General features: G+C 38.8%; 1 protein-coding gene across 9 annotated transcripts in view; it reads left to right on the forward strand.

Moving 5' to 3' along the window:
- The window catches only part of dmd (dystrophin), a 248,638-nt gene that overhangs the window by 161,735 nt on the left and 66,918 nt on the right, over nt 1-19,985 (forward strand). For all 9 annotated transcript variants that reach the window (XM_023329879.1, XM_023329880.1, XM_023329881.1 and 6 more), the window contains 7 exons: nt 1,191-1,291; nt 1,534-1,645; nt 1,741-1,854; nt 1,943-2,098; nt 2,181-2,351; nt 13,752-13,934; nt 14,670-14,804. In XM_023329879.1, coding sequence (XP_023185647.1) covers nt 1,191-1,291; nt 1,534-1,645; nt 1,741-1,854; nt 1,943-2,098; nt 2,181-2,351; nt 13,752-13,934; nt 14,670-14,804 — 972 coding nt within the window. The remainder of the gene's footprint in view (nt 1-1,190; nt 1,292-1,533; nt 1,646-1,740; nt 1,855-1,942; nt 2,099-2,180; nt 2,352-13,751; nt 13,935-14,669; nt 14,805-19,985) is intronic.

The following is a 19,985-nucleotide window of genomic DNA, read 5'->3' on the forward strand; positions in this document are numbered from 1 at the left end:
GCATTAAGAGATGTTTATCAGCAACAGGACATTTGACCTCTTTAAAAACAGAGTTTAAAACATTGAGGAGAATCTGAAGCCTGTGGCTGTTTAATAAGGCAAGATTAGAGAAATCGTTTGACTTTTTAGTCTTTTTGATCATTTAATGAGCAGTCATTTTTAAAATCCCTAGAGGAACATGTCGGGTTTTTTTTTCCATTTTTGCTCAGCTCGACTACAATCACAACTCGGTGCACAAATGGATGGTTGCGATTAGTCTCGACTGGAGCCGTAGTGACCAAATTATCTGTGCAGGTAAACGTAGAAGTGAGCTTCTCAACACCCGGGTTGAAACCAGCATCCAATCATTAAAAGCGGTGGGAAGTTCAGTGAATTTATCTGACAAGAATGATGTGACTGAGGAACAGTTTTCACTGAAGAGAGGGAATCTGTAAATACAACAAGGAAATTATCTGAAATACCTGTCAAACAGGTATTTCAGATAAATAATCATGAGACAACAAAAGGTTGAGAAAATCAATCGGATGCTCTTTGAGAACAGTTTGGAGATGTTCCCCTTTTGTTCCAACATGACTGAACACCTGTAATTTTGTGTCAAAAGGTTAAACCCTTGCAAAAATATACTCCTAAGCATTGTAGGTCACCTTCCAAGAAGAGTTAAAACTGTTGTAGCTGCAAAGGGTGGACCAAGGCCATATTGAATAAAAAGACAAGTGACCCAATACTTTGGGCAATAAAGCGTATTTTACGCTTTGATGGTGAATTAATGATTGTGTAAATTCTTTATATCTGAACCATATAATATAAAATTACTTCATGGAAAAGCAAGTGTGTGTCTAAGTTCTCTACATTTCAGGCAAAATCATTTGAGGAGGAATTTCAAACAGTTCCAAAATGCAAGCCAAGAAAAATTAAAGTAGCTACATTTCTGTAGTGCAGACACTAGAAATTGTACTTTACCAAGAACCTAATATGGCGTGCTTTTTCTAATACTCTCTGACTCGGACTCCTTGCACATTTGGGTACCTGTGTGTTTGACACCATCTCAAAACTGGGCCCAGATTTCCCTCCATGTGTTTATCACCACAAAGCAAAATGTCTTCCGACAGAAAGGCCCCTTCACACCTTATTTTCTTGTTCATTTCTTTGTCTTCTTGGTCTCACGTTGTCCATCTCTGCCTCCCTCTCAGGCTCTCCAGGCGGCCTTGGCTGAACACCAGGGCGAGGTTGACTACCTGACATCAGCTGTTGAGCAGGTCTTTCAGAAAGCTCCACCAGACATCAGCCAAAAGTAAGACAAAGGAAGATCAAATGTCATTGTAAGGGTAAAGGTAACATAGAGACAACGGTCTCAAGCGCCTTTAGCTAAAAAGTCAACATGATGAATAAAGGTGGGCAACTAAAAGCCATATTGGGATGTTTAGGGAAACACAAAGACTTCAGTGGCTTGAAATTTGAAAGGAGTGTGTTTTGAAAAACACTTTGGTTGACTGACAATTTGTAATGGCTACAGGAGTTTCTCTTGTGTTGAAGGTATCGCCTAGAGATAGACGCCATAATGGCCCGCTGGAGACGACTGGGCTCCACTCTGACAGACAGCGTCCAGAGAATCCAGGAGCTCATGGCCAAACTGATGCAGTTTGAGGTGAGACTCAAGAGATGGTTCATGTTTTCAAGATTTGTGTGGACCAAACCATGTGTGTGTTCTACTCTGACCTCCTGTCTACTTCTCTCTGCTAGAATGACGTGAAGACTCTGAAAAAGTGGATGGCAGATGTGGATGTGTTTCTGAACGAGGAGTGGCCCGCTCTGGGAGACTCTGAGGCTCTGGAGAAACAGTTAGAGCAGTGCACAGTAAGAAAACAAGCGTCCAGGCACAATTTTTGGATCAAACTGTCTCAATGCGTAGATTCCTGTTCTTTGCTCTCTCTACCTTGACTAGGCTCTGGTGAATGACATCCACACCATCCAACCCAGCGTGAACGGAATCAACGAAGTGGGTCTGTACCTTAAGAAAGAAGCAGAGCCACCCTTTGCCATCCACATCCAGAAAGAACTGGATGACCTGAACATGCAGTGGGGGAATGTATGCAAACAGGTACGCAACAACAACCACCACACACAAGGTTGTCTTCAAATTTCTGCAATCCGGTTTGCATTCACTTTCCTTCTCTGTGTAGGCCTATGCAAAGAAGTCGGCCTTGAAAGGGGGCCTTGACAAGACCATGGCGTTGAGGAAAGAGATGCAGGAAATGCAAGAATGGATAAACCAGGCTGAGGAAGACTATCTGGAGAGAGACTTCACATACAAGACACCTGAGGAGCTACGCAAGGCAGTCGAGGAGCTCAAGGTGTGTTTGTCAACATGTAAGATCATAAGACATGAAAAATTCAACCTTTTGGTTGTATGATAATCCATGTAAAGATCGTTTCTTTGTTGATGTCGTAGAGCAGTGGTCCCCAACCCCTGGGCCGCGGATCGGTACTGGTCCATGGACCAATTGGTACCGGGCTACGCAAGAAATAATTAAATACTTCCATTTTATGTATTGAGTCTGGAGGATCTTTTATTTTGAAAATCTTTCAACCGGATTCTGTCGGTTACGTTTTGAGCGTCAACATTGAACCCACAAGCAGCAGAATGATGTAGAAACAGCAGCAACAGCATCGGTGTCGGTGTGTGAACCCCCCTGGCCCCTCCCGGTCTGCAGCAAATTTCCGAAGTCTTGACCGGTCCGCGGTACTAAAAAGGTTGGGGACCACTGCCGTAGAGGACTCAAAGTATGTGTCCCAAACAATCAAAAGGAAGATTAATCCGAGAATCTTAACTTTAGCTACTGCTGTCCAGTCTTGACCTGAAGCTTTCTTGGACAGACTTCTATATGACACATGTCCAAAAGTCTTCACCTCATTCTTTGCTCAGATACAGTACACTAGCATGTATCTTTTGACAATTTTGACCAAGCTAAAGTCTGCACTGATAATTCTCTTGCTCAGTCCTCAGTAGCAGAAGATCTTGACTTTTTGGACAGTCTTGTTAGTTAACATGTAGCTAACTTGTTGTGCTAGCTAACATGTTGTGCTAGCTAACATGTTGTGTTAGCTAACAAGCTGTGCTAGCTAACACAACATGTTAGCTACATGTTGTCTTAGCTAGCATGCTAGCTAAGACAACATGACCAGGACTTGACCAGGACTTCTGGTCCTCCCTTTAAAGCACTCAGTTCTCTATTTCGATTGAGGTTTGAATTTTGAATCTTCACACGTTTGGGAAATAAAGTAAATACATCGTTTTGCATCAACACCGACATTTTATTCATTTGTTTAGACAAACTTTTTAATGTCACCGAATCAGAATGCATCTAATCACTCATCACAAATATTTAAAGGAAATTTTGTTTGTATTATCACAAATCACTTGAGCTATAGTATAAATATTTGAAGTCTATCATACAAATATACATCGACCAAGCAAAACATTATGACCACTGACAGAATTAGTGTGTTCAGCAGGATCATCAGAGGCTAAAGCTAACTGGTGATGTTTTGGATCATAATAGACAATACTCCAAAACTCTAATAAACTGACCAAAAAAAAAAAAAGCACTTGGTCATATTCGACTGTTAGAAATGTTTTAGGCATTAGCTGGACACTGACTGAAAATAATAACTCACCAGAAAAAGTTTGACTGAGCATCAGCTGGCAATGTCTTATGAAATATTTATTTCCATGGAAAAAGTCCCGCTCTGAACAATTTTGATAATGCCTCTGAGAGCTGCTGGAAAGTGGAAAGATGTCTGAGCGGGGAGCGAATTCAAAAAGTACAGCTTGTTCTTTTGGGAGGGACGCAGCCTGAAGATGGGACGATGTTGTCTAGGAGCACCAGCATGTGGTTGTATACTGTCGTCATGGGATGTATAATGGGACATAAGTGGATCATTTCGATCCTTTTGTTTTATTCTGATCTTCGGTTGAATCTTTATACAATATGACCTGACATAAAACGAATCATAGGGGTCTTAATTTTGTGGGGGAAAACAGTAAAAAGTATTTTTCTGATTTTGTAAAGAACAATTAGCACATTGAAGATATTTTAAGTATCCAAAAATAACAATCAAAAACAATAAGGGAAAGGAAACTAGAAAATTTCGGAAGAAATTTAGCCGGGGCCTGCCAAGGCGCGCCCGTCGGGCATGGGCCCGGCGTCGTCGCGCCACAAATCGGCGTCGACGCCAAAGGACGCCGCGACGTGATCAGTGGCACGCGGAGAACCGCAAGAACGTTAAGCGAGGCGGACGTGCACCGTTCGGTACGATTTAAAATGTTGTCGAGGCTTTTATTTGGAAGTTTTGTTAACCTTCATTTCAAAGGGCCAAACTAATCCCATGCGTAATAGTCCTTGGGTTAAAATAGTTATATAATGCTCAAAACACAAGTAGCTGATGTAAAAATATTCAAGGCTTTTATTTTGAAATTTTCAGTATGCTTCATTTCAAAGGGCCAAACTAATACCACGTGTAACAGTGCTTTGGATGAAAAAGTCAAATAAAGCCAAAAAGAGCAATTACGTCATGTAAAATTATTCAAGGCTTTTATTTTGAAATTTTCAGAATGCTTCATTTCAAAGGGCCAAACTAATACCACGTGTAACAGTGCTTTGGATGAAAAAGTCAAATAAAGCCAAAAAGAGCAATTACCTGATGTAAAAATATTCAAGGCTTTTATTTTGAAATTATTATTATGCTCCATTTTAAAGTTCCAAACTAATCCCATGTGTAACAGTGCTTTGGATGAAAAGTCATATAAAGCCAAAAACAGCAATTACCTGATGTAAAAATATTCAAGGCTTTTATTTTGAAATTATTATTATTCTCCATTTTAAAGTTCCAAAGTAATCCCATGTGTAACAGTGCTTTGGATGAAAACGTCAAATAAAGCCAAAAACAGCAATTACCTGATGTAAAAATATTCAAGGCTTTTATTTTGAAATTATTATTATGCTCCATTTTAAAGTTCCGAACTAATCCCATGTGTAACATTGCTTTGGATGAAAAAGTCATATACGGCCAAAAAGAGCAATTACTTCATGTAAAATATTCAAGGCTTTTATTTTGAAATTTTCAGTATGCTTCATTTTAAAGTTCTGAACTAATACCACGTGTAAGAGTGCTTTGGATGAAAAAGTCAAATAAAGCCAAAAAGAGCAATTACGTCATGTAAAAATATTCAAGGCTTTTATTTTGAAACTTTTGTTAAGCTTCATTTCAAAGGGCCAAACTAATACCACGTGTAACAGTGCTTTGGATGAAAAAGTCAAATAAAGCCAAAAAGAGCAATTACATGATGTAAAAATATTCAAGGCTTTAATTTTGAAATTTTTGTTAATATTCATTTCAAAGGGCCAAACTAATACCATGTGTAACAGTGCTTTGGATGAAAAAGTCAAATAAAGCCAAAAAGAGCAATTACGTCATGTAAAAATATTCAAGGCTTTTATTTTGAAATTTGCAGGATGCTTCATTTCAAAGGGCCAAACTAATCCCATGCGTAATAGTCCTTCGGTTAAAATAGTTATATAATGCTCAAAACACAAGTAGCTGATGTAAAAATATTCAAGGCTTTTATTTTGAAATTTTTGTTAAGCTTCATTTTAAAGGGCCAAACTAATACCATGTGTAACAGTGCTTTGGATGAAAAAGTCAAATAAAGCCAAAAAAGAGCAATTACGTCATGTAAAAATATTCAGGGCTTTTATTGTGAAATTTTCAATATGCTTAATTTTAAAGTGTAAAACTAATCCCATGTGTAACAGTTACTGAGTTAAATCAGTTATATACAGCCCAAAGCAGCAAGTAGTTGTAAAGGCCAGTTCTCAGTCCTGATCTGTTTCAACTGAGGATAGATAGAACTACAACGATGCGTATTCGTAGTCCTAACCAGCAGCCAATAGCCTCTTGAGTTCCGTTGCTATGGCAAATAATGGTCTCAGCAGGTGTGAGCTCTGAGCTGTGAGCTCTCAAACACACAAGTGTGTTTGAGCAAACACACTTTACTGAAAAAAAGCATTGGAAACAAATCCTTCTTGTTCGGGAACCGTAATACATATTCGAAAAGCGTTTTAAGCGTATGACAGTTCAATGTGTCTTCTGCGATAGTCCCGAGATTCATATCTGTACCTCACTCAGAGCATTTACAGTGATGAGAGAAAGAAATGTTGTGCCCAGATATGAACCGAGGTCGGCTGTCACTCTAATATGAGCAAAAATGAGAAACTTTGGGTCGCTTAGAGGCAAATTGTGGACAAACCATAACTGGTATCGACGAGCCGTCTTCACTTTCGAAGAGATCACAGACGTATCTACAAAATGAAATTTGAATGGCATTTCTAGGTGAATTTGTGACGACACAGCAAATCCTCAAAAATAGGGTATTTCTAGGATTTTTCCCATTGAGTTATAATGGGGTTTTTTTCGTAGTTTTTTGCGAATTATGTCGCCATGTTAATCCCGAATCCCACCAAAAGTAATAGCTGGAATGGCGTGAATTTTCTGCACGTTTTGATACCTCTTTTGTAGGTGTGCACGCAGCGGTATGAGCCGCATTAACGGTTACGGATGAAAAATAAAGAATAACTAGAAAATTTCGGAAGAAATTTAGCCGGGGCCTGCCAAGGCGCGCCCGTCGGGCATGGGCCCGGCGTCGTCGCGCCACAAATCGGCGTCGACGCCAAAGGACGCCGCGACGTGATCAGTGGCACGCGGAGAACCGCAAGAACGTTAAGCGAGGCGGACGTGCACCGTTCGGTACGATTTAAAATGTTGTCGAGGCTTTTATTTGGAAGTTTTGTTAACCTTCATTTCAAAGGGCCAAACTAATCCCATGCGTAATAGTCCTTGGGTTAAAATAGTTATATAATGCTCAAAACACAAGTAGCTGATGTAAAAATATTCAAGGCTTTTATTTTGAAATTTTCAGTATGCTTCATTTCAAAGGGCCAAACTAATACCACGTGTAACAGTGCTTTGGATGAAAAAGTCAAATAAAGCCAAAAAGAGCAATTACGTCATGTAAAATTATTCAAGGCTTTTATTTTGAAATTTTCAGAATGCTTCATTTCAAAGGGCCAAACTAATACCACGTGTAACAGTGCTTTGGATGAAAAAGTCAAATAAAGCCAAAAAGAGCAATTACCTGATGTAAAAATATTCAAGGCTTTTATTTTGAAATTATTATTATGCTCCATTTTAAAGTTCCAAACTAATCCCATGTGTAACAGTGCTTTGGATGAAAAGTCATATAAAGCCAAAAACAGCAATTACCTGATGTAAAAATATTCAAGGCTTTTATTTTGAAATTATTATTATTCTCCATTTTAAAGTTCCAAAGTAATCCCATGTGTAACAGTGCTTTGGATGAAAACGTCAAATAAAGCCAAAAACAGCAATTACCTGATGTAAAAATATTCAAGGCTTTTATTTTGAAATTATTATTATGCTCCATTTTAAAGTTCCGAACTAATCCCATGTGTAACATTGCTTTGGATGAAAAAGTCATATACGGCCAAAAAGAGCAATTACTTCATGTAAAATATTCAAGGCTTTTATTTTGAAATTTTCAGTATGCTTCATTTTAAAGTTCTGAACTAATACCACGTGTAAGAGTGCTTTGGATGAAAAAGTCAAATAAAGCCAAAAAGAGCAATTACGTCATGTAAAAATATTCAAGGCTTTTATTTTGAAACTTTTGTTAAGCTTCATTTCAAAGGGCCAAACTAATACCACGTGTAACAGTGCTTTGGATGAAAAAGTCAAATAAAGCCAAAAAGAGCAATTACATGATGTAAAAATATTCAAGGCTTTAATTTTGAAATTTTTGTTAATATTCATTTCAAAGGGCCAAACTAATACCATGTGTAACAGTGCTTTGGATGAAAAAGTCAAATAAAGCCAAAAAGAGCAATTACGTCATGTAAAAATATTCAAGGCTTTTATTTTGAAATTTGCAGGATGCTTCATTTCAAAGGGCCAAACTAATCCCATGCGTAATAGTCCTTCGGTTAAAATAGTTATATAATGCTCAAAACACAAGTAGCTGATGTAAAAATATTCAAGGCTTTTATTTTGAAATTTTTGTTAAGCTTCATTTTAAAGGGCCAAACTAATACCATGTGTAACAGTGCTTTGGATGAAAAAGTCAAATAAAGCCAAAAAAGAGCAATTACGTCATGTAAAAATATTCAGGGCTTTTATTGTGAAATTTTCAATATGCTTAATTTTAAAGTGTAAAACTAATCCCATGTGTAACAGTTACTGAGTTAAATCAGTTATATACAGCCCAAAGCAGCAAGTAGTTGTAAAGGCCAGTTCTCAGTCCTGATCTGTTTCAACTGAGGATAGATAGAACTACAACGATGCGTATTCGTAGTCCTAACCAGCAGCCAATAGCCTCTTGAGTTCCGTTGCTATGGCAAATAATGGTCTCAGCAGGTGTGAGCTCTGAGCTGTGAGCTCTCAAACACACAAGTGTGTTTGAGCAAACACACTTTACTGAAAAAAAGCATTGGAAACAAATCCTTCTTGTTCGGGAACCGTAATACATATTCGAAAAGCGTTTTAAGCGTATGACAGTTCAATGTGTCTTCTGCGATAGTCCCGAGATTCATATCTGTACCTCACTCAGAGCATTTACAGTGATGAGAGAAAGAAATGTTGTGCCCAGATATGAACCGAGGTCGGCTGTCACTCTAATATGAGCAAAAATGAGAAACTTTGGGTCGCTTAGAGGCAAATTGTGGACAAACCATAACTGGTATCGACGAGCCGTCTTCACTTTCGAAGAGATCACAGACGTATCTACAAAATGAAATTTGAATGGCATTTCTAGGTGAATTTGTGACGACACAGCAAATCCTCAAAAATAGGGTATTTCTAGGATTTTTCCCATTGAGTTATAATGGGGTTTTTTTCGTAGTTTTTTGCGAATTATGTCGCCATGTTAATCCCGAATCCCACCAAAAGTAATAGCTGGAATGGCGTGAATTTTCTGCACGTTTTGATACCTCTTTTGTAGGTGTGCACGCAGCGGTATGAGCCGCATTAACGGTTACGGATGAAAAATAAAGAATAATAATAATAAAGAAACTTTTCTTGGGAGAATAGCAATAGGTTCCTGCCATTGCTTTGCATGGCAGGCCCCAACTAGAAAATTTCGGAAGAAATTTAGCCGGGGCCTGCCAAGGCGCGGCCGTGGGGTTCGGGCCCGGCGTCGTCGCGCCACAAATCGGCGTCGACGCCAAAGAACGCCGCGATGTAAGCAGTGGCACGCGGAGAACCGCAAGAACGTTAAGCGAGGCGGACGTGCACCGTTCGGTACGATTTAAAATGTTGTCCAGGCTTTTATTTTGGAAGTTTTGTTAAACTTCATTTCAAAGGGCCAAACTAATCCCATGCGTAATAGTCCTTGGGTTAAAATAGTTATATAATGCTCACAACACAAGTAGCTGATGTAAAAATATTCAAGGCTTTTATTTTGAAATTTTTGTTAAGCTTCATTTCAAAGGGCCAAACTAATACCACGTGTAACAGTGCTTTGGATGAAAAAGTCAAATAAAGCCAAAAAGAGCAATTACGTCATGTAAAATTATTCAAGGCTTTTATTTTGAAATTTTCAGTATGCTTCATTTCAGAGGGCCAAACTAATACCACGTGTAACAGTGCTTTGGATGAAAAAGTCAAATAAAGCCAAAAAGAGCAATTACCTGATGTAAAAATATTCAAGGCTTTTATTTTGAAATTATTATTATGCTCCATTTTAAAGTTCCAAACTAATCCCATGTGTAACAGTGCTTTGGATGAAAAAGTCATATAAAGCCAAAAACAGCAATTACCTGATGTAAAAATATTCAAGGCTTTTATTTTGAAATTATTATTATTCTCCATTTTAAAGTTCCAAACTAATCCCATGTGTAACATTGCTTTGGATGAAAAAGTCATATACGGCCAAAAAAGCAATGACCTGATGTAAAAATATTCAAGGCTTTTATTTTGAAATTATTATTATTCTCCATTTTAAAGTTCCAAAGTAATCCCATGTGTAACAGTGATTTGGATGAAAACGTCAAATAAAGCCAAAAACAGCAATTACCTGATGTAAAAATATTCAAGGCTTTTATTTTGAAATTATTATTCTCCATTTTAAAGTTCCAAACTAATCCCATGTGTAACATTGCTTTGGATGAAAAAGTCATATACGGCCAAAAAAAGCAATTACCTGATGTGAAAATATTCAAGGCTTTTATTTTGAAATTATTATTCTCCATTTTAAAGTTCCAAAGTAATCCCATGTGTAACATTGCTTTGGATGAAAACGTCAAATAAAGCCAAAAACAGCAATTACCTGATGTAAAATTATTCAAGGCTTTTATTTTGAAATTATTATTATGCTCCATTTTAAAGTTCCAAACTAATCCCATGTGTAACAGTTACTGAGTTAAATCAGTTATATACAGCCCATAGCAGCAGTAGTTCTAAAGGCCAGTTCTCAGTCCTGATCTGTTTCAACTGAGGATAGATAGAACTACAGTGATGCGTATTCGTAGTCCTAACCAGCAGCCAATAGCCTCTTGAGTTCCGTTGCTATGGCAAATAATGGTCTCAGCAGGTGTGAGCTCTGAGCTGTGAGCTCTCAAACACACAAGTGTGTTTGAGCAAACACACTTTACTGAAAAAAAGCATTGGAAACAAATCCTTCTTGTTCGGGAACCGTAATACATATTCGAAAAGCGTTTCGAGCGTATGACAGTTCAATGTGTCTTCTGCGATAGTCCCGAGATTCATATCTGTACCTCACTCAGAGCATTTACAGTGATGAGAGAAAGAAATGTTGTGCCCAGATATGAACCGAGATGGGCTGTCACTGTAATTTCAGCAAAAATGAGAAAGTTTGGGTCGCTTAGAGGCAAATTGTGGACAAACCGTAACTGGTATCGATGAGCCGTCTTCACTTTCGAAGAGATCACAGACGTATCTACAAAATGAAATTTGAATGGCATTTCTAGGTGAATTTGTGACGACACAGCAAATCCTCAAAAATAGGGTATTTCTAGGATTTTTCCCATTGAGTTATAATGGGGTTTTTTTCGTAGTTTTTTGCGAATTATGTCGCCACGTTAAGCCCAAATCCCACCAGAAGTAATAGCTCCAATGGCGTGAATTTTCTGCACGTTTTGATACCTCATTTGTAGGTGTGCACCCAGCGGTATGAGCCGCATTAACGGTTACGGAAGAAAAATAAAGTTCTATAACTAGAAAATTTCGGAAGAAATTTAGCCGGGGCCTGCCAAGGCGCGGCCGTGGGGTTCGGGCCCGGCGTCGTCGCGCCACAAATCGGCGTCGACGCCAAAGAACGCCGCGACGTAAGCAGTGGCACGCGGAGAACCGCAAGAACGTTAAGCGAGGCGGACGTGCACCGTTCGGTACGATTTAAAATGTTGTCAAGGCTTTTATTTTGGAAGTTTTGTTAAACTTCATTTCAAAGGGCCAAACTAATCCCATGCGTAATAGTCCTTGGGTTAAAATAGTTATATAATGCTCAAAACACAAGTAGCTGATGTAAAAATATTCAAGGCTTTTATTTTGAAATTTTCAGTATGCTTCATTTCAAAGGGCCAAACTAATACCACGTGTAACAGTGCTTTGGATGAAAAAGTCAAATAAAGCCAAAAAGAGCAATTACGTCATGTAAAATTATTCAAGGCTTTTATTTTGAAATTTTCAGAATGCTTCATTTCAAAGGGCCAAACTAATACCACGTGTAACAGTGCTTTGGATGAAAAAGTCAAATAAAGCCAAAAAGAGCAATTACCTGATGTAAAAAATATTCAAGGCTTTTATTTTGAAATTATTATTATGCTCCATTTTAAAGTTCCAAACTAATCCCATGTGTAACAGTGCTTTGGATGAAAAAGTCATATAAAGCCAAAAACAGCAATTACCTGATGTAAAAATATTCAAGGCTTTTATTTTGAAATTATTATTCTCCATTTTAAAGTTCCAAACTAATCCCATGTGTAACAGTTACTGAGTTAAATCAGTTATATACAGCCCATAGCAGCAGTAGTTCTAAAGGCCAGTTCTCAGTCCTGATCTGTTTCAACTGAGGATAGATAGAACTACAGCGATGCGTATTCGTAGTCCAAATCAGCAGCCAATAGCCTCTTGAGTTCCGTTGCTATGGCAAATAATGGTCTCAGCAGGTGTGAGCTCTGAGCTGTGAGCTCTCAAACACACAAGTGTGTTTGAGCAAACACACTTTACTGAAAAAAAGCATTGGAAACAAATCCTTCTTGTTCGGGAACCGTAATACATATTCGAAAAGCGTTTCGAGCGTATGACAGTTCAATGTGTCTTCTGCGATAGTCCCGAGATTCATATCTGTAACTCACTCAGAGCATTTACAGTGATGAGAGAAAGAAATGTTGTGCCCATATCTGATCCGAGGTCGGCTGTCACTCTAATTTGAGCAAAAATGAGAAACTTTGGGTCGCTTAGAGGCAAATTGTGGACAAACCATAACTGGTATCGACGAGCCGTCTTCACTTTCGAAGAGATCACAGACGTATCTACAAAATGAAATTTGAATGGCATTTCTAGGTGAATTTGTGACGACACAGCAAATCCTCAAAAATAGGGTATTTCTAGGATTTTTCCCATTGAGTTATAATGGGGTTTTTTTCGTAGTTTTTTGCGAATTATGTCGCCACGTTAAGCCCAAATCCCACCAGAAGTAATAGCTCCAATGGCGTGAATTTTCTGCACGTTTTGATACCTCATTTGTAGGTGTGCACCCAGCGGTACGAGCCGCATTAACGGTTACGGAAGAAAAATAAAGATTAAAGAGACGCTTCTCTCCGACAATAGTAATAGGTTCCTGCCATTGCTTTGCATGGCAGGCCCCAATAATAATAATAATAATATTAAAGAGACGCTTCTCTCCGACAATAGTAATAGGTTCCTGCCATTGCTTTGCATGGCAGGCCCCAATAATAATAAAGAAACTTTTCTTGGGAGAATAGCAATAGGTTCCTGCCATTGCTTTGCATGGCAGGCCCCAATAAACCCCACACAGAATATGTAAGGCCTATGGACTGCTCCTGGATGTTCCTCAAAGACTTCTCCTGTGAAATCCCTCTCCACTTTGACTCCCATGGACTCCTGGGCTCTGATGGACTCTCCCTCCTCTTTGTCTCTCCCTCCATGATGGTGAATAATTCAGAGCTGATGACGCCTCCAGGCTGCCGGGCTTTTATTGTCGAAATCCTTCTTTCACTCCGTCTTCCTTCCTATTCGTCAGTGGCTTCGCTCTGCTCCCCGGATTCCTCAATTTTGTATCAAATTGCATCGACTTTCCATCCACTGCCAACGTCTTTTTTTGTGTTTAGCTTGCATAACTTGAATACAATAGATTTGCGAATTCCCCCTGTGGCACTGTTTGCTTTGTGATATCTCCAACAGCCTCGGCAGAAGAAATGTCTCACCCTGCTGAGTGCAAAAGTTAAAAAAAAATCTGATTAAATCTCCTTAAATTCACTCATACTTTATACTCCTACTCTCCTTTATTTGTTCTCTTTTTCTGCTTCGAACCCCACTGGGAAGTAAATCTGTATGGATATATTATATACGTGTTAGTTTAGAAAAGGGCCTTGCTTTTGTGAAAATGTTTTCATATTTATATTTTTCCCTCCACTTCTCAGAGGGCGCAGGAGGAGGTCCACTCCAAGGAGCAAAAGGTCAAACTCCTGACGGACAGCGTCAACAGTTTCATCGGCAAGGCCCCGCCCACTGCCCACGATGCATTGCGCTCGGAGCTGGACATACTAACAGCCAACTACCAGCGTTTGTGTAGCCGCCTGGATGGAAAATGTAAAACTCTAGAGGTACATCATCTACCCTCGTCTACTTGACAGATTATTGGCGAATTTTGATTTAGAAAATTTTTTATATAGTCAGAATGCAGTTCAGATGAAAACGACATTAATTAGGGTGCTTGAAATCCTTGAAAATGCTTGATTTTTGTAAAAAGTTCTTGAAAGTGGTTGATATTCAAACTGCACAGTGCACTCTCTTTAATTAAAAGGCTAAATTAAGTGTCGTTTACAGTTGAAACCAGACATCAGAAAATTATTTTTAAAAATCTATACTTTTTTTGTCCCTCAAACCTCTTGACTTGCACAAGTTGGAAGAAGCTCAAGTTTGTTAACAGGAACTACATGTTTGTCGTCGGCAGTGATGGCATAGTTACTTTGAAAAAGTAACTTTAACCGGATTACTGATTACTCCTTGAAAAAGTAACTCAGTTAGATTACTGACTACTTGATTAGGAAAGTAACTAAGTTATATTAAAAGTAACTTTTTTAGTTACTTTCAGCAGCTGCTGCTAACAACAACGCTGTGAAAATTACATTGATCTTTGCCAACACTTAATTGTAAGCTATTACTAAGTAACGCGTTACTCACATCACTGGTTGTCGGGTAAAACAAATGGGAAAACTAGAACTTTAGCTCGTTTCCAGATGAACCGAAACTTGGTCAAACACGCAGATGTCGAGCAGCGTTTTCATTTCCGTTCCACGTCTCCTGACTTTCTGTGCGTGTCTGTGTGGTTTCCACAGGAGGTGTGGGCATGCTGGTGTGAGCTGCTGTCCTACCTGGAGCAGGAGAACGCCTTCCTGGACCAGCTAGAGCAGAAACTGGACGACGTGGAAAACCTGCAGGGGGGAGCGGAGAAGCTGCAGGAGGCGCTGGATGTAAGTATTACCAGACCTCACACTAACTGCTTGTGCAAGTCGAACATTAGCTTTGTTTTCCACCGCATACAGTTCAAAAACTCCTAATATGTTAATGTTATTATGAGTGAGGGACAGAAATATGTACAAAAGGTAAGGTCCGCTTTTCTTTACTACCAGCAGCACAAAGATGGTTCAAGTTCAGAAACTGAATTTTCATTTGGTTGCATTTGCATATATTAACTTTAAAAGGGAAGCTCAAAGTGCTACAGGCAGAATAGAATTACAAAACACACTTTATAGTGAGTTCTTTATCTTCTTACTCATTTTATTATTATTATTATGTGTAGATTTATATGTGAATCCACACAAAACTATTATTTTCCACATCAATCAGTCCCATATATTTATGTCAGTCTATAATTATATTTGGCTAATAGTAGTATTAATTCAAAGTGATAACTTCGTCTTAGAATCAATTCAAATTTTGTGATTTGAATTTAATTACAAAAATTTATACATCTAAAAAAATGAGAAAATGACTGAGATAGAAAAACAGTGTAAATCTGTTTTAAATCACACTAAGATGTACTTCCACATTTTTACAGAGTACAAGTTTAGTTAAACCCATTTGCAACAAACATAGAGACTAAGAAGCTCAAAAATGGGCCTTTCAGCACCGGAGGCTCATACTGATGGAGATTTTTCTGTTTTTAATTAGTGCAAAATTATTACAAATAAATTTAAAATCTTCCTATAATGGGAAACCTTTGATGCAACGAAGCATAGAAACACTCAAAAGTAGACTTACTGCTGTGGTGGCGCAGGGGCAAGGCACGGCCCTTGGGGCCTTGGGGCCTTGGGGCCTTGGTCCTCGTGCCAGTGGTTGTGGGTTTGACTCCCGGCCTGGTGACGTTCGCCTCATGTCTTCCCCCTCTCATTGCCCTCTTTCCTGTCGAACTCCTATTAGATGGGGGCCGCTATAGCCAACAAAACCTTTAAAAAAAAGTTGACTTAGATGAACCCCAATCTGCTTTTAATTCATTTAATGAACTTGGCTAAATACTCAAAATCTGAACAAAAATGACCCAAATCCTGTTTTGTGTTTTTCTGACTTTTTTGTTTTTTCCCCCAAACAACCTCAAAAAGATGCCCTTTTTTTAGCAGGACAAATGTGAAGATTTTTTTTTACAAAAACTCTAATTGCTTTATTTATTGTGCAAAAGGTTCTTATATAAATTCTTTGTGATACTCAATTGTTTTGTAAATTATTTTTGTTTCAGCTCACAAATAGTTCAAATTCACTGATTTTGACCCATGTTGCAAAAAGCCTGAATCCAGGCGTTTCTGTTGGTAATTTTCATGAAAAGAAAAGAGAAGATTTTCAAAACACTCAATAAGCCCAGATGATTAAATGGGACAAACCCTCAACTTAACCAAGGAGATGTTTTTCACTTGAAGCCTCAGAAATGCCTCCACCGTCCTCAACCAGATAAAAAATAAAATTTTAAAATTCATCGTAACCATGTCAAGAGTCTTGGCATGAAATTCCTCGTCGCCACAGAGACGGCGTATCCATTCAAAACGATTCGACAATCTGAAATTCGCAGCTAAACCGCTGTCCGTGTCGGTAATGGAGAGAGAAAATCTGCCTGGCATTAATCAGAGCTCAAGGTCTCCAGGTTCTGCACACACTTAGTGATAACCAGCAGCATCCATTTTCACAGCAGAATCAGAAACGACAGTTTAAATGAACTGGGGGCTTGGAGGGGGATAAAAAGTAAAAATGTCACATCCTGAGGTTACATATGTTACAGATGAAGGTATGTTCATCCCTGGGCTCCAGGAGAAAGTTGTAAATCATTTAGTTGCAAAGATTCAGGCAGCCGAGTTATGTCTAAAACTACGTGTCACAAATGTATAAATAAGTTGCACTAATATGTAAACGAATGCTTTTGGCCTTTTAATGCTGTAGTCCATTTACCTCTGAAGCTCCAACTTGGGTCTGAGAACATCATCACTCCCACATTAACTTTGCTCATTTGAAAAGTGCTTTGAATATACATTCCAACAATTTTTAGGATTGGGGATTAAATTGAAGGGGCAGTATGACATAAAATCAACCTTTTTTAGCTTTACATTATGTTATAAATATTATTCCCTCATCAAAAACGTACCTGGAGTGTTTCCTTGTTTGAGAAATCCTTTTATCTCCCACGGCAACCATTCAGCTCTACACACCGCGACTCCTCCACTCAGCTCCTTCAGACTAGCCAGCAGCAATTAGCAAACATCTGGTGGAACTTCTCAGAGCAAAGCTGGTAAAAATGTTGTTAAAGGGTTAATAGAGGAGCCGTGTTGTGACGACTCCCTGGAGGCGGGGTTTCAAATGGAGCAGGAGTTTCTTAAAGAGACACAGGCCGTTAAATTACAAATCCAAAATTTTTTTTAAGTCATATTTGAGATATGTAGCATTTTTACATGCTACATGTAAAATGCATGTAGCATGCTACTTTATCATAGCATAGTATACCTATGCTAGCATAGGTTGATTGTGCTATAAAATAAAATTGTGTGCCTGGAAAATGCATAATAAAGATATAAATTAACAGAACAAGAGGCTATTATCGCAGTAATAAAAAACTTTTGAAAATGTGGCAGCCATATTGGATATTGATGTCAGGATTGGTGAGAAATTTCAGGTGTGTTTTCACCTGTGGACATACAGTTAAAGTCCAGTCTTCAGACGGAACAACGACTTTGATTTTTCTTTTGTTCTCTTTCGATTTTAAGACAAATCTCAAACTGAAAAAGTCAGTCTGGTTTTATGGGCCTGTCATATCAGTGGCATTTAGACGACTTGCTATATGTTGTGTTGATATCACTGGAGGTTTGAGAATACTGAGTCCTTACTTGAACCTGTTTGGAAGCAGATTCAGGTCATGAGTTGTTTCCAGACCGCCATCAGATTGCTCAGTTCCATCTCTCTGAAGGACGTCTTCCTCTTGCTCATCAACTTTATCAGGTCACTGGTGACCCGGGGCTTATTACTGGCAGAGACACCTTAATGCCCTGGTGTGGATGGTGTGCGCTGATGTCATTTCTATGTGGCTCACACATCCCATCCTAATCTGTGCCTCCAACAATCCCAGAAGAGTGTCTCTGCTGCGGAAAATTGATCTAAAGATGGGGATAGATACCTGTTAGCATTTTGCACGTTGTAGTAGATCAAATCCATTGTTTTGTTGTTTGTTTCTGCAGTTGAAACAATTGGAAACCTAAAGTTTATTGTAAAAGTCTGCACACCCCTTTCAGATTTGTTTTTTTCTTTCAACACAAAGCAAAGTGAAGTAGGAGGAAACGATGCGTCGTCTTCGATTTCTTTCAAAATCTGCGGGTTGAGCTGTCGACTCTTTGGCCGCACCCAGTTGAAAACATATGTTACCATAGTTACTTCACAAAAAAAAACTGTTTAGCATGCCAGAGTCTTGACAGGGAAATCCCCAAGAAAGCAGATTATCCCTGCCAGTGAGGAATAATCCTTTAAGAACCCGTATATGGAATGAAAACGAGAAAAAAGGAAGTCTGGTGGGATCGACTTCATTTAGACAACATAGTGACGGGATTCTCTACTGCGCTTTAGCTTGGTGCAGACCAACTGCTTACTCAGCATCTAATTAACCAGTGAACAAAGAATTTATGGGTAACTACTAATTGACCTCTGCAAAGCTTCTGCATCCCATCAACCAACTCTTGTAAACTCTCTCTACTGGCCCTTGGTGTGGTTAGAAAACAGCCTCAGACATCTGGCTGTTTATTGTTGTGCCTAAAGGCTTGGATTTAATTTGGACCTGTAGTAATTCCCAAGTGTTCGTTTTCTCCAACTTCCATCATTTTTTAAAGGTAGTGGCACATGTTAGGTTTCATTAAGAGCGCTATTATGAGCACAACTACTGTGTTCTTTCACCAACATGTTTGTTGACTCTCAAGAAGAGAGTCAGACTGATGTCATCAGCCTCTGAGTGTTTGATTATACCAGTCGGTTCTCACTGGTATAATCTCACTTTATTGTTTTGATTGCACTTACAGAAATGCAATCAAAACAATAAACTAAAAAGAAATAATTGTCAGACAATCGGGAGGATACTATATAATCTCATTCCTTTACATTGTGGGAGTTTCTAGGATGTATTTGCTAGACCTAGACAGAGGTATTTTCAAAGAGTCACAAAGATACAGACAAGATGTAACCCCAGTTCTGATTGGTGCGTTCACAGCAGACATGTTTTACGCATCTGGTTTTCATTCAAAGTCTATATGGAGGTACGTGGACGGCTCGTCACGGCACATTTTGAGCATCTAGGGCGGCACGATTCGAAGCATTTGGAGCATTTGGAGCGTTTGATGCATCAAAGAGTGCAACATGTTTGACAAATAGGCCGTCAACGGAAACAGTGGCTAGAGTGATTTTGAGGTATCTGACATTCCCTCGACTCGCCTCCACATAGACTTTGAATGTAAACCAGACAAGCTAAACGCTCAAAACGCGTTTGGTGTGAATGCACCATAACATTGACATGGAAACACAGAAAATGAGCCGACTCTCCACTGTAATTCCAGTCGATTATAAGTTAGGGATGTAGCAGTGCATCCAGCTCACGAGACCGGACCGCCCAGTGTTGGCTTCTTTGGAATCAGAAAAGAAGAAATTTTTACATTTCTGGGAAACCAAATCTAAATGTTGAAGCTTTTTACCTCGTCCAAGTTTCATAAATCAAAATTTTAACCTTAGGCTCCTAAAACAGGTAATTTTTGATTCACATTTTCTTACTCCACATGATCTAATTACGCCACAAGCTTGTGGGTATGTAGTTGCCCCTCAAATACAACAAGGGTGATAGCTGGTGCTACCATTTTTTATTTTTGCTAAAATGTGATTTTTGTTGTTTTGGAATTCTACTTCTGTGTCAATTCAAGACAACACAGAAGAAAACACCATATTCACATAACATGCCTTCACATAAGCCATTCTCTTGTGGGTGATCCTACAAGAGAATGGTACAACTGCAACCTTTCAGGAACAAAACTAAATATTAGTGTCACGTCAAAGCCGGCGGTCCGACAGCGGCAAATGTTCAACCTATCTGTTTGTCTGAACTGGAAACAACCTTCAAAACATTTCCGTTCCAATGCAAAGGATCT

The sequence above is a fragment of the Xiphophorus maculatus genome, chromosome 24, assembly GCF_002775205.1.
Source record: "Xiphophorus maculatus strain JP 163 A chromosome 24, X_maculatus-5.0-male, whole genome shotgun sequence".
Lineage (NCBI taxonomy): Eukaryota > Metazoa > Chordata > Actinopteri > Cyprinodontiformes > Poeciliidae > Xiphophorus > Xiphophorus maculatus.